Consider the following 15,913-nt stretch of genomic DNA (forward strand, 5'->3'; position numbering starts at 1 on the left):
TTAAGGCTCAACACACACTATCACGATTAAATAACTATTTTTGAATGCAATAGATCAAAATGATTTTGTAAGCTTGTAAACTACAAAACGAAATGTCACTGAAATAAATATATCAGGTCTCAGACGAGTGGTTTGGTACTGATAGAAACCTGAAGTTATTTCTAGTTCATATCAGCCATCATATCTAATGCATTTTTCTTTCTGTGCATACACTGATATGTCCATGACAACTATTAGCTTATGCAATTTAACCTGAATCACTAGGGTTTTCGAATTGACAGACACATAATGGAGCATTTTCTACAGCTCTAATGCCACAAAACGCAATCTCTCTTCCACTCCTAAAATGTGCACTTAAAAATAAAATCCCAAATGGTGTTGCTAAGTGCGATGGTGCATTTGGAACAGCACTGCCCTGCTGCATCCCAGCAACATGTGGTATTCAGTCGTGGAAGCACTTGTACCACAATGCCTCTAGTCTGGGTAACTAAATACAGGCCATTTCGTTGGCTATGATATTGGTTTTGCTGGGCAGATAATTCTATCTGTGGCACAAGTGGCTTTTATGAGTTCTTTTCATTATGTTTTTTAAACTATAATCACATAAATGTTTGACACATTGGGACCTCAACAGCAGCCGTAGCACTAACAATCTCCTATGTTTTGTGTTTATTTTCAGAATTCAATGGATGTGTTTTCTCATTTTCGTTTGTTCAAAAATTTGAAGTCGGGGGAAATGGTAAATATCGGCAGGCAAACTTGAAATGCCATTCAAAAAATTATTCTAGACAATTATAGTCATAATCTAGACCATTTCCAAATTTTATGACCAGAAATTTATGTTGTAGCTGCTTTGCCCTACACAATCGTCATACAAATTCGGTACAAAAATCCCATATTGTTTTTCCTAAATCCACTCCAATAAAATTCGAGAAAAACAATACGAAAACCCATAAAACGTTTTCCAAAGTAATCGGGTATTATTTGGTGAAAGTCAAGAGCGGTGTCGTGGGCGGGCGGGCGGTTGAGAGTATCGAATTCATGTACGATATGTTCCTGAAGATTAATATATTTGTACATATGTACTCTTGTTAATACATTTGTGTGAATTCATGATATTTAATAGGCAATCATCCTCCTTCACCCATATAAAAAGTTTCACAAAAACAAGTTTTAAGTAATATTTAAAATTATTACTATATTACTCATGATTGTACAATAGGAAATTTGTTCCAATGTCAATGCACTTGTAATTATAAATTATATAAATAAGTCTGCTTTTTATGGCTCATAAAATCGTACACATTTAAAATGCGTTTATGACCCTGAGTAGTTCAATTTGACATGGTTTTAATACAAAAGTACACTCAAAAAAAGTTTACTTGGATCCAAAGATTTTGACCATTTTTTAAGGATTTTGGTTTTGCTATTAAAATAAATACAATTTTTAGCGACATATCTGGCTTTAAATCTAGGACCAATATTAGGATACAGACCTCTTTTATCAAATTTTTATTCTCTTTTAGCGTTCTATTAATAAACAAATGCCAGTTTAAAAATCCAAATTATAACGGATACTTCAAAGTAAAAAAATGTTTTCTTAATTCCAAAAAACTTAAAATCAAAGACGCAAAATCCTCAAAATAAGTCTTAGCCTATATTTGAAGCGTTTTTATCTTAAATCCAAAGTTTCAATATTTAAGTTAATCTAAGGACAATTTCCTTGAATCAAAAATGTGTTTCCTTACTTACGAAGGGACGAAAATTTAAAAAAATTGTATCCTAAATTTTTATCAAAATTTTGTCAAAATTTTAGTTTTTCAGAAAATTTTGTCAACATTTTATATCTATAAACATTTTCATAAAAATTTTATTTCTTAGAAAATGTTGTCAAAATTTTATTTCTATAGAACATTTTGTCTAAATTTTTATTTCTATTGAATATTTTATCAAAATTTTATTTCTATAGAAAATTTTATCAACTTTTCATTTCTATAGAAAATTTTGTCAAAATTTTATTTCTATAGAAAATTTTGTCAAAATTTTATTTCTATTGAAAATTTTGCCAAAATTTTATTTCTATAAAAAATATTTTTAAATTTGTATTTCTATAGAAAATGTTGTCAAAATTTTATTTCAAAGAAAATTTTTATCAAAATTTGTCACAATTTTAATTCTTCAGAAAATGTTGTCAACAATTTTGAATCTATAGATTTTGTAAAAGTCTATCAAGTGTATGTATTTGGGACAAGCCTTTATATATAGCACCCAACACATTTGACGGATGTGATATGGTATCGAAAATTTAGATCTACAAAGTGGTGCAGGGTATAATATAGTCGGCCCCGCCCGACTTTAGACTTTCCTTACTTGTTTTTTACTAAAATTGTGTTCCACGCTAGTGCATTAGCCAACTTAAATTTTGGGTCTATAGATTTTGTAAAAGTCTATCAAATTCTGTCCAAATCGAGTGATATTTAAATGTATGTATTTGGGACAAACCTTTATATATAGCCCCCAACACATTTGATGGATGTGATAGGTATCGAAAATTTAGATCTACAAACTGGTGAGGGTATAATATAGTCGGCCCCGCCCGACTTTAGGCTGTCCTTACTTGTTATACCCTCAACCATAGGATGGGGTTATATTAACTTTGTCATTCCGTTTGTCACACATCGAAATATTGCTCTAAGACCCCATAAAGTATATATATTCTGGGTCGTGGTGAAATTCTGAGTCGATATAAGCATGTCCGTCCGTCTGTTGAAATCACGCTAACTTCCGAACGAAACAAGCTATCGACTTGAAACTTGGCACAAGTAGTTGTTATTGATGTAGGTAAGATGGTATTGCAAATGGGCCATATCGGTCTAATTTTACGTATAGCCCCCATATAAAGGGACCCTCAAATTTAGCCTGTGGAGCCTCTAACAGAAGCATGTTTCATCCGATCCGGCTGAAATTTGGTACATGGTGTTGGAATATGGTCTCTAACAACCTTGTAAAAATTGGTCCACATCGGTCCATAATTATATATAGCTCTCATATAAACCGATCCGACTGAAATTTGTTACATGATGTTGGGATATGGTCTCTAATAACTGAGCAAAAATTGGTCCACATCGGTCCATAATTATATATAGCCGCCATATAAACCGATCCCCAGATTTGGCTGGCGGAGCCTCAAAGAGAAGCAAATTTCATCCGATCCGTCTGAAATTTGGTACATAATGTTGGTATATGGTCTCTAACAACCATGCAAAAAATTGTCCACATCGGTCCATCATTATATATAGCCCCCATATAAAACGTTCTCCAGATTTGACCTCAGGAGCATCTTGGAGGAGCAAATTCATCCGATCCGGTTCAAATTTGGAACTTGGTGTTAGTATATGGCCGCTAACAACCATACCAAAATTGGTCCATATCGGTCTATAGTTATATATAGCCGATCATCCGATCCGGCTGAAATTTGGTACATGGTTTTAGTATATGGTCGTTAACAACAATGCAAAAATTGGTCCACATCGGTCCATAATTATATATAGCCCCCATATAAACCGATCCCCCGATTTGGCTTGCGGAGCCTCTAAGAGAAGCAAATTTCATCCGATCCGGCTGAAATTTGGTACATGGTGTTGGTATATGTTCTCTAATGACCATGCACAAATTGGTCCATATCGGTCCATAATTATATATAGCCCCCATATAAATCGATTCCCAGATTTATCCTCCGGAGCCTCTTGGAGGAGCAAAATTCATCCGATCCGGTTGAAATTTGGAACATGGTGTTAGAATGTCGTCTCTAACAAACACGCAAGAATTGATCCATATCGGTCCATAATTATATATAGCCCCCATATAAACCGATCCCCCAGATTTGGCTTGCGGAGCCTCTAAGAGAAGCAAAGTTCATCCGATCCGTCTGAAATTTGGTACATGGTATTGGTATATGTTCTCTAATGACCATGCAAAAATTGGTCCACATCGGTCCATAATTATATATAGCCCCCATATAAACCGATCCCCCGATTTGGCTTGCGGAGCCTCTAAGAAACAAAAATTTCATCCGATCCGGTTGAAATTTGCAACGTGGTGTTAGTATAAGGCCGCTAATAACCATGCCAAAATTGGTCCATATCAGTCTATAGTTATATATTGGCGATCCGCAATCACATAAAAGTTAGTCCAAATCTACCAAAATTGTATTTTTATGGAAAACATTGTCAACGTGTTATTTCTATAGAAAATTTTGTCAAAATTTTATTTCTATAGAAAATTTTGTAAAAATTTTATTTCTATAGAAAATTTTGTCAAAATTTTATTTGTATAGAAAATTTTGTCAAAATTTTATTTCTATAGAAAATTTTGTCAAAATTTTATTTGTATAGAAATTTTTGTCCAAATTTTACTTCTATAGAAAATGTTGTCAAAATTTTATTTTGTCAAAATTTTATTTTGTCAAAATTTTATTTAATCGGCCTTTTTTAGTTTAATATATACTACGTATGGACTACCTTGTAATTTAGAAGACGATGTTAGGAAATTTTTTGAGATACCTTGCCATCGGCAAGTGTTACCGCAACCCAAGTAATTCGATTGTGGATGACAGTCTTCAGTAGAAGTTTCTACGCAATCTATGGAGGAGGGTACATAAGCTTCGGCCTGGCCGAACTTACGGCCGTATATACTTGTTTTTTATTAACATTGTGTTTCTTCCAGGACGTTAGCCGATTTCAATTTTAATTGTAGACATTTTGTAGAAGTACAAAAAATTGTCTCCATTATAAGTATTTGTATCTGGCAATGCAAACCTTTATACAGCTCCCAGCAAATTTGAAGTAGTTGAGATGTTGGTCTACATGGTGGTGAAGGGTATAATATAGTTGGCCCCGCCCGACTATATTCAGGGTATAACTTACTTGTTATACCCTGTACCACAGTAGTGGTGAAGGGTATAAAATGCCGATTAAATACGTATATAATACATATTGACAAAATTTTGAAAAAATTTTTTATAGAAATAAAATTTTGACAAAATTTTCTATAGAAATAAAATGTTAACAAAATTCTCTATTGAAATAAAATTTTGCCAAAATTTTCTATAGAAGTAAAATTTTAATAAAATTTTCTATAGAAATCAAATTTTGGCAAAATTTTCTATAGAAATAAAATTTTGACAAAAATTTCTATAGAAATAAAATGTTGAAAAAATGTTCTATAGAAATAAAAGTTTGACAAAATTTTCTATAGAAATACAATTTCGACAAAATTTTCTATGTCAATAAACAAGTAAGGAAAGTCTAAAGTCGGGCGGTGCCGACTATATTATACCCTGCACCACTTTGTAGATCTAAATTTTCGATACCATATCACATCCGTCATATGTGTTGGGGGCTATATATAAAGGTTTGTCCCAAATACATACATTTAAATATCACTCGATTTGGACAGAATTTGATAGACTTTTACAAAATCTATAGACTCAAAAATTAAGTTGGCTAATGCACTAGGGTGAAACACAATTTTAGTAAAAACATGTATATACGGCCGTAAGTTCGGCCAGGCCGAAGCTTATGTACCCTCCACCATGGATTGCGTAGAAACTTCTACTGAAGCCGATGGCAAGGTATCTTAAAACTTCCTATACCTTATAGTCCATACGTGGTATATATAAAACTAAAAAAAAGTCGATTAAATACGTATATAATTAAGTATAAAGTTTCTATAGAAATAAAATTTTTACAAAATAAAATTTTGACAACATTTTCTATAGAAGTAAAATTTCGACAAAATTTTCTATAGAAATAAAATTTTGACAAAATTTTCTATAGAAATAACATTTTGGCAATGTTTCTATAAAAATAAAATTTTGGTAGATTATTTTTGGCTCGAGTGGCAACCATGATTATGAACCGATATGGACCAATTTTTGTGTGATTGGGTATCGGCTATATATAACTATAGACCGATATGGACCAATTTTGGCATGGTTATTAGCGGCCTTATACTAACACCACGTTGCAAATTTTAACCGGATCGGATGAATTTTGCTCCTCCAAGAGGCTCCGGACATCAAATCTGGGGAACGGTACATACGGGAACTATATATAATTATGGACCGATATGGACCCATTCTTGCGTGTTTGTTAGAGACCACATTCTAACACCATGTTCCAAATTTTAACCGGATCGGATGAATTTTGCTCCTCCAAGAGGCTCCGGAGGACAAATCTGGGGATCGATTTATATGGGGGCTATATATAATTATGGACCGATATGCACCAATTCTTGCATGGTTGTTAGAGACCATATACTAACACCACGTACCAAATTTTAACCGGATCGGATGAATTTTGCTCCTCTAAGTGGCTCCGGAGGTCTAATCTGGGGATCGGCTTATATGGGGGCTATATATAGTTATGGGTCGATGTGAAACAATTTTTGATTGGTCATTAAAGAACATATACTAACACCATGTAGCAAATTTCAGCCGGATCGGATGAAATTTGCTTCTCTTAGAGCAATCGCAAGCCAAATTTGGGGGTCCGTTTATATGGGGGCTATACATAAAAGTGGACCGATATCGACCAATTTTTGCGTGGTTGTTAGAGACCATATTCTAACACCATGTACCAAATTTCATCCGGATCGGATGAAATTGGCTTCTCTTAGAGCAATCGCACGCCAAATTTGGGGGTCCGTTTATACGTAAAAGTGGACCGATATGGCCCATTTTCAATACCATCCGACCTACATCAATAACAACTACTTGTGCCAAGTTTGAAGTCGATAGTTTGTTTCGTTCGGAAGTTAGCGTGATTTCAACAAACGGACGGACGGACGGACATGCTCAGATCGACTCAGAATTTCACCACGACCCAGAATATATATACTTTATGGGGTCTTTGAGCAATATTTCGATGTGTTACAAACGGAATGACAAAGTTAATATACCCCCATCCTATGGTGGAGGGTATAAAAAAATATGGAAAACATTTAAATCTGAAGCAATTTTAAGGAAACTTCGCAAAAGTGTATTTATGATTTATCGCTCGATATATATGTATTAGAAGTTTAGGAAAATTAGAGTAATTTTTACAACTTTTCGACTAAGCAGTGGTGATTTAACAAGGAAAATGTTGGTATTTTGACCATTTTTGTCGAAATCAGAAAAACATAAATGGGAGCTATATCTAAATCTGAACCGATGTAAACCAAATTTGGCACGCATAGCTACAATGCTAATTCTACTCCCTGTGCAAAATTTCAACTAAATGGGAGTTAAAAATTGGCCTCTGTGGTCATATGAGTGTAAATCGGGCGAAAGCTATATATTGGAGCTATATCTAAATCTGAACCGATTTCAACCAAATTTGGCACACATAGCTACAATTCTAATTCTACTCCCTGTGCAAAATTTCAACTAAATAGGAGCAAAAAATTGGCCTCTGTGGTTATTTGAGTGTAAATCGGGCGAAAGCAATATATGGGAGCTGTATCTAAATCTGAACCGATTTCAACCAAATTTGACACGCATAGCTATAATGCCAATTCTGCTCCCTGTGCGAAATTTCAACTAAATCGGAGAAAAAAATTGGCCTCTGTGGCAAATGAGTGTAAATCGGGCGAAAGCTATATATGGGAGTTATATCTAAATCTGAACCGATTTGGCTGATATTTTGCAAGTTTTTCGAGACTCATAAAATATTGGGATGTACGGAATTTGAATAAAAATTATGACCAGATCGGTGAAAAATATATATGGCAGCTATATCTAAATCTAAACCGATTTTTCCAAATTCAATAGGGATCGTCTTTGAGCCGAAACAGGACCCTATATCAAATTGTAGGACAATCGGACTAATACTGCGAGCTGTACTTTGCACACAAAAATACACCAACAGACAGACAGACAAACGGACAGACAGATGGACATCGCTAAATCGACTCAGAATTTAATTCTAAGACGATCGGTATACTAAACGATGGGTCTCAGACTTTTCCTTCTTGGCGTTACATACAAATGCACAACTTATTATACCCTGTACCACAGTAGTGGTGAAGGGTATCAATATAGGAAACATTTAAATATGAACCAATTTTGAGGCAACTTCGCAAAAGTGTATTTATGATTTATCGGTCGATAGATGTGTAATAGAGTAATAGAAAAATTTGAGTCATTTTGATAAGTTTTCGACTTAGCAGTGGCGATTTGATAAGGGAAAAAAAATCTCTATCAACCGTCGAACGGAACGGACGTGTTTTTCAATAGCGGATAAACTCATCGTAATAGGTACCTACTAAGAATTTCAAGTGTGGTGGGATATTAAGCCACCATGCAGCGAAATTCCAAGTCATCCACTGGGTTGCTAACTTCAGGGCCCAGTGGACGGGTATCGACTAGAGTTATAAATCTGGGCAATGACCAAGAGTTAGGCCCAATTAGTCGACCTGTAGACGGGTCGACAGGTGGCGACACTATGACAAGTCGAACTTTTTCTAAGGTAACGACATCAAAAGGAGGTAATCCCTCACGAAAGAGATTCAAGGAACGCAGAAATGCTTTGTTTATCCTAAAGAAATTAGGATCAGTCGACCCAAGCACGTTGTCGGCTAAACAAAGCGATTCCTTAAAATGGGCTCAAGGAATTCTTGAGGCTGGAAAAAGGGAACGATCACCGGATGAGCTGTCATCCTCCAAAAGGGATCAACGATCATTTGCCTCAGTTGCTAAAGACAGCCTTGTGATGGCTATCATAAATAAAGGAGCATTGGACGGTATGGTTCCAAAGCAAAAATGGGGGGGAAATTGAGAATGCTCTGTCTGTCGTCTACTCACAGGTGCTGGCCCAGATCCTCGAAACCAAGAGGCTGGTTGGTATCAAGGACGATTTAAGCTAGTCGCATTTGAGGACCAGAGGTCTATAGAATGTTTAAAAGCTGCTCTGATACTAATTGGTGAAGTTTGGGAAGGAGCTGCTCTAGAGTTAGTCGAGAAGAAAGACATACCGGCTAGACCTAGAGCACATACGTGGATACCTGCAAACCCTTCTGACCCTGAATCTATTTTAAATAGACTGAACCGATGCAATCCAAATCTTCCAACAGCTGATTGGAAGGTTGGCCGTTTGGATGAAGTGGATGGACCAAGACGGGATGCAGTGTTTATATTGAACACTCAGTCTTTGCCACATCTAGCAAAGTCCCAGGGCCGTGTATGTTATGGCTTTCATTATATCCAAATGAAGGTATATAAAAACGATCAGCTAAAGGGTTCAGAAATGGACAAGCCTCTGTCTGAATCAGAAGTAAGCGGATCCTTTTGCGAAGTCGAGGGAGATACCAAAGTTGATGACATGGATATACACCGTATGCGAGAGGAGGTTTCTATTGCCTCAGAACTCACCAAAGTTGAACCTATGGTTATTGCGACAGTCACCGAGATCTCTGAAGAGAACATTCTTGATGACTCGATTGAAGCGGCTGATGTGACGGTTGTTGAAAATCTCGATGGTCCTACGGATCCTCCAGATAAATCTTCATCATTGTAAGGCTCCATGTGCTGCCTTAAAAGTTCTCCTGATGAAAGGAGACATAGATATAGTTCTTATTCAAGAACCATATGTTTATAGAAACAAAATATGTGAATTAAGTACTCCGGGGTTCAAACTATTGCAGTATACTGGTAATGATGTAAATCGAGCCTGTATAATTGCTAAAAACGAGCTCAACTTGTTTCTACTTCCTTCAATGTGCAATACAGACACTGTCGTTGCCAGTTTAGAAATAGCCAAATGCCAATATTGGGTATCTTCGGTCTACATGGGATATGAGAGGGAGATGCCTCCATATGCCGTTAAGACCTTAGTGGAGGAGTCACTGAAAACAAAGACGAAACTCATTATGGGATGCGATGCGAATGCACATCATAGTATATGGGGAAGTAGTGATACTAATGCAAGGGGAGAGTCGCTAATAGAGTTTATTTTGCGTACTAATCTGGTAGTTTGCAACAAGGGAGATGCCCCAACCTTTGTCACTAAAAACAGGCAAGAGGTTTTGGACATCACCTTGGCTTCGCAAGAACTGAATGAAATGATATCTGAGTGGCAGGTTTTAAGTGAACACAGCTTCTCAGATCATCGCTACATCAGTTTCAAATTTGATGTTCATATCACCAAGACCATATTTCCGCCAAATGTTAGGAAAGCTGACTGGAATAGGTATAGGGAATCGTTCAATTCGATGATCCCGGAAATAACAGAGGCAAATATGAGAAATGTGCAAGGTATCGAATAAGCAGTGGAGCGGATTACTAAGGCCTTTAACATCTCACTGAAAGCTGCATGCCCTAGAGGAAAGCCAAGGGCGAAACATCGACCACTATGGTGGTCTACGGAATTAAGTAATATGAGGAAATCCTGCAGGAAGTTCTTTAGCAAGGCAAAGTCCACCAGAGCCCCTGAGGACTGGGACGCTTACAAGAAGAATCTGAGAGGATACAAGCGAGAACTTAGAAAAGCTCAGCATAACTCTTGGAATGATTACTGCAGCAGTATTGAGAATACGTCCGAGGCTTCCAGACTACGGAAGGTTCTAGCATCCACCAACTCCGCTCCAGGTTTCATTAAAACATCGGAGGGCAACGTCCAGTGAGGAGACGCTGGAGATACTATTGGACACACATTTTCCTGGAAATCACACGGTTGAACCATGTACTGGCGGTGACACACTTGCTCAGCGGTCGTTTCCTGTCGATGAAACACTAGATATGCTAATGTTCTCGAGACGTCAGATATCACTCCTGATATCTGCTATAACGGGTCGCTGCCTGATAGGCGATTTTGCCAAAACTATTGGCGCGAAGTATAATGACTATTGGTATGAGCTGTCATGATGCGGAGGAAAAAGAATCAATTAAACACCTCTTGTGTGAGTGTCCTGCATTTTGTGTAAAGCGCAAGCAACTTTTAGGAGAATATAGCTACAGATTACTGGCGGATCTGGAAAACGTTAACTTAAGCAGTTTGCTAATGTTTTTGGAACAATCTGGTTGGTTCAACAAAGAAAAATAATCAAGAAGGTTCAGCGGTTAAAACTAGAAGTGCCCATATGTAATAGGCACTTTTAGTTAATGTGGTATCACAATGGACTGAATAGTCTAAGTGAGCCTGAATCTTAATCGGGCTGCCACTTTAACCTAACCTAACCTAACCTAGGTATTTCGGCCAGTTTTGCCTAAATAGGAAAAACATATATATGGAATCTATATCGAAATCTGAACCGATTGCAATCAAATTTTACATGCATAGTTACTATGTTGAATCTACTCCCTGTGCAAAATTTCACGTAAATCGGATAACAACTTTGACCTCTGTGGTCATATGGCGGAAAATCTGGCGAAAGATATATATGGAAGCTATATCAAAATCTGAACCGATTTCAACCAAAATAAACACGCATATGCAGAACCTTAATTATACTGTCTGTGTAAAGTTTCAAGTTCAATTCTACTCCCTCTGCAAAATTTCACGTAACTCAGAGTAACACTTTTGCCTCTGTGGGCATATTAGTCCAAATCGAGCGAATGATATATATGGGAGCTATATCTAAATCTGAACCGATTTTAACCAGATTAAGCACATTTAACGATACTATTAAACGTACTTGTTGTGCAAAATTTGAATCAAATCAGGGGAAAACTCTGGCTTTTGGGGCCATATAAATCCAAATCGGACGAAAGATATATATGGGAGCTATATCTAAATCTGAACCGATTTCAACCAAATGTGGCACAATTAACGATACTATTAAACGTACTCGTTGTGCAAAATTTGAAGCGAATCAAGGCAAAACTCTCGCTTTTGGGGCCATATAAGTCAAAATCGGACGAAAGATATATATGGGAGCTATATATAAATCTGAACCGATTTAGCTGATATTTGGTAGTTTTTACGGAACTGACAAAACATTCAGATGTACAAAATTTGAAGAACGTCGGTTCATAAATACGTGAATTATGATCAAATCGGTGATAACTATATATGACAGCTATATCTAAATCTGAACCGATTTTTTCCAAAATCAATAGCGATTGTCTTCTATCCGAAGAAAGACGTTATGTCAAATTTGAGGACGATCGGACTTAAACTGCGACCTGTACTTTGTGCACAAAATTACATTCGACTAAATCGACTCAGAATTTAATTCTAAGCCGATCGGTATACTAAAAGATGGGTCTATGACAATTATTTCTTGGCGTTACATACAAATGTACAAACTTATTATACCCTGTACCACAGTAGTGGTGAAGGGTATAAAAATGGACCAATTTTGGGATTGTTGTTAGCGGCCATATACTAACACTACGTTCCAAATTTCAACCGAATCGGATGAATTTTGCTCCTCCAAGAGGTTCCGGAGGTCGAATCTGGGATTCGATTTATATGAGGACAATATATATAATTATGAGCCGATATATACCTCCAAGATGCTCCAAGATAGTATCGTTATGGACCAATTTAGGCATGTTTATTAGAGACCACCGTGGTGCAATGGTTAGCAGGCCCACCTTGCATACACAAGGTCGTGGGTTCGATTCCTGCTTCGACCGAACACCAAAAAGTTTTTCAGCGGTGGATTATCCCACCTCAGTAATGCTGGTAACATTTCTGAGGGTTTCAAAGCCGCTCTACGTGGTTTCACTGCAATTTGGACGCCGTTCGGAATCGGCTATAAAAAGGAGGTCCCTTGTCATTGAGTTTAATATGGAATGGGGCAGCACTCAGTGATAAGAGAGAAGTTCACCAATGTGGTATCACAATGGACTGAATAGTCTAAGTGAGCCTGATACATCGGGCTGCCACCTAACCTAACCTAACGGGCTGCCACCTAACCTAACCTAACGGGCTGCCACCTAACCTAACCTAGAGACCAATAGCTTGTTTCCTTCGGAAGTTATTCCGTGTTACAAACGGAATGACAAAGTTAATATACCCCCCATCGTATGGTGGAGGGTATAAAAAGTGCAACTAATATAAATGTGTATTATTCAGTAAACTCTCATGTATGTATGCTTCAAATATGTAACGCTTCGGGTAATTTTAAATACTGAAAGCTTATTTCAGTTACTGTGCCACCATTCATACATATTCAAGCTGATTTAGATGTACGTAACAGTTTTTGTTTAGACAAAAATACGCAAAAACCAAATGTTTCCAGGCCATAAAATTTCAATTAAAATTTATTTTCAATCATAACAGCGCAACTAATTACAGTGCGTGCCTAAACTGCATTGTTTGCCATGTTATTTGCACATAAAAGTGTGAACGAAATATCCATCATCTCCAGCACATTTGTAGGCATATGGAGTACTAGATAATATGCAACATAGCATAAACCGTGTAATAAGCTAACTCGAAATATGCATTTTTGTTTCTCTCACAAAGCCGTTTTGTAGTACGCATTTATTATAACCATTGGTGCAAATCATTATCTTATGTTTAAATATAACACGGAAAAAAATAATTCTTTGTACTTAAGATTCGGCGTGCGCGAATTTTCTGCTGTGTTTACTTATTGCATTCCCATTCGCTCGCTCTGACTTTTATACGAAATTTCTAAGTTAATATATGTTTGCATCCAGAGAAATTTAAGAAAATGTAATATCCCAAACATAATATATTCTAACATATTAACATATATGTTCCAAACATGTTATAATAGTTTATGAACATTACATGATTGCACTTAAAAACAATATGCTAAAAATGTATTTCACAATGTGAAAGCCTTTCGGAGACGTCTAAAAACTAAGGCCCCTTGTCGTTGAGAGGAAAATGGAATCGGGCAGCACTCAGAGACAAGAGAGAAGTTCACCACTGCAACATCACAATGGACTGAATAGTATAAGTGAGCCTCAAGTAAAGGGCTGCCACTACACCAATCCTAACCGTAACATAAACTAATAGTAGCAACAAGCTCTATCGGTGGGAGTGGGAAGGGATGGCATGCAATGCTATATTTAAAGACAGTTTTCATTTTTGTGGCATGACACACTGCTTGCTAAATAAGTTTCTCCGTAACGCCTGTACTACGTCGCATTTTTCCTGCTGGGTATCAAGCAGATGCAATTGATGTCTACTAAATGTGCGTGCAACGATTATGCCAATGTGGTAGTTGTGGTGCGGTTCTCCTTCTCATTACGACATGTGGCTGGAGTTGATTGTTTTGGACCATAGGCTATATGTACCAAATTTCATGTATTCGAATAAACCTCTCGTGCATAAATTATCCAGTGTAAAGTAATAATAATAATTATAATAATACGTGTGTGCGTGTATGTGTATACCTATGTATTTGTAGATACATATCTAAGGGAATGGTCACACTAGGCAAATATTTGACCAAAGTGAGTATCAAACTTGTTTCCAGGACCACACCGAAAAAAAGTTTACTATTTCTTAATAGTAATAATGACCACGATTTGGCGCCAAGGATTTTTTTCATTTAGATAAGTTTATGATTTTCTTATAAATTAGTTCATGTATTGCATGGTATTTTAGTTCATTATTACTATGCTGTGAGAAGAATATACTTAAACTCATTCAAAATATTCCTGCTATCCGGAAAAATTAACAATTTTTTGGGAAACCTGTATTAAGAAATTGGTTTGAAATAAACTGTTTGTCAGTATAATTTTCAAAAAAGTAGAGAAATTGAGGAATCAAAGGTACAACAAGCCTGTATACAACTAAGAAATTTTTCGTAAAAAACAGGCCAATTTTCTATAACCACCAGTATTTTTTTCACAAAATTAGTATTGTATTACACAAAACTATGGCTTATGATATACAATAAAGGAAATATTTTTATTCGTACGTTGGATGCAGTTACTTGTCGGTAGTGAGTAATTGCTTCTTCAAAAGAGTAACATTCTATGTTATTAGGACTAAACTAATTAATTTAAATTTCCATGTTTTCTATCCATATGAAAGATATATGTGGCATAAGTTGCTATATTCATTGAATTGTTGTCCAATTTCATCGATTTTGGATAACTTTTGTTGGGCGGATTTGTCTTATAACCATCTGAAATTGCAAAGTTATAAAAAATATAAGAAATATATTATCAAATTCTATAGTTCATATTTATTATACCCTCCATCATAGGATGGGGGTATATTAACTTTGTCATTCCGTTTGTAACACATCGAAATATTGCTCTAAGACCCCATAAAGTATATATATTCTGGGTCGTGGTGAAATTCTGAGTCGATCTAAGCATGTCCGTCCGTCCGTCTGTTGAAATCACGCTAACTTCCGAACGAAACAAGCTATCGACTTGAAACTAGGCACAAGTAGTTGTTATCGATGTAGTTCGGACAGTATTGAAAATGGGCCATATCGGTCCACTTTTACGTATAGCCCCCATATAAAGGGACCCTCAGATTTGGCTTGTGGAGCCTCTAACAGAAGCATATTTCATCCGATCCGGCTGAAATTTGGTATATGGTGTTGGTATATGGTGTTGGTATATGGTGTTGGTATATGGTCTTTAACAACCATGCAAAAATTGGTCTACATCGGTCCATGATTATATATAGCCCCCATATAAACCGATCCCCAGATTTGGCTTGCGGAGCCTAAAAGAGAAGCAAATTTCATCCGATTCGGCTGAAATTTGGTACATGGTGTTGGTATATGGTCTCTTACAACCATGCAAAAATTGGTTCACATCGGTCCATAATTATATATAGCCCCCATATAAACCGATCCCCAGATGTGGCTTGCGGAGCCTCAAAGAAGAGAAAATTTCATCCGATCCGGCTGAAATTTGGTACATGATGTTGGTATATGGTCTCTAACATCCATGCCAAAATTGGTCTATATCGGTCCTTAATTATAT

The 15,913-nt window shown here is 36.5% G+C and overlaps 1 protein-coding gene across 1 annotated transcript in view; it reads left to right on the forward strand.

Annotated features, from left to right (window-relative positions):
- The first annotated feature begins 390 nt into the window (after positions 1-390).
- Positions 391-15,913, forward strand: part of LOC142235396 (uncharacterized) — a 36,544-nt gene continuing 21,021 nt past the window's right edge. Inside the window, exon 1 of the mRNA XM_075306650.1 lies at positions 391-483. Coding sequence (XP_075162765.1) covers positions 391-483 — 93 coding nt within the window. The remainder of the gene's footprint in view (positions 484-15,913) is intronic.

This window comes from Haematobia irritans, chromosome 4 (assembly GCF_050003625.1).
Source record: "Haematobia irritans isolate KBUSLIRL chromosome 4, ASM5000362v1, whole genome shotgun sequence".
In the NCBI taxonomy this organism is placed as follows: Eukaryota; Metazoa; Arthropoda; class Insecta; order Diptera; family Muscidae; genus Haematobia; species Haematobia irritans.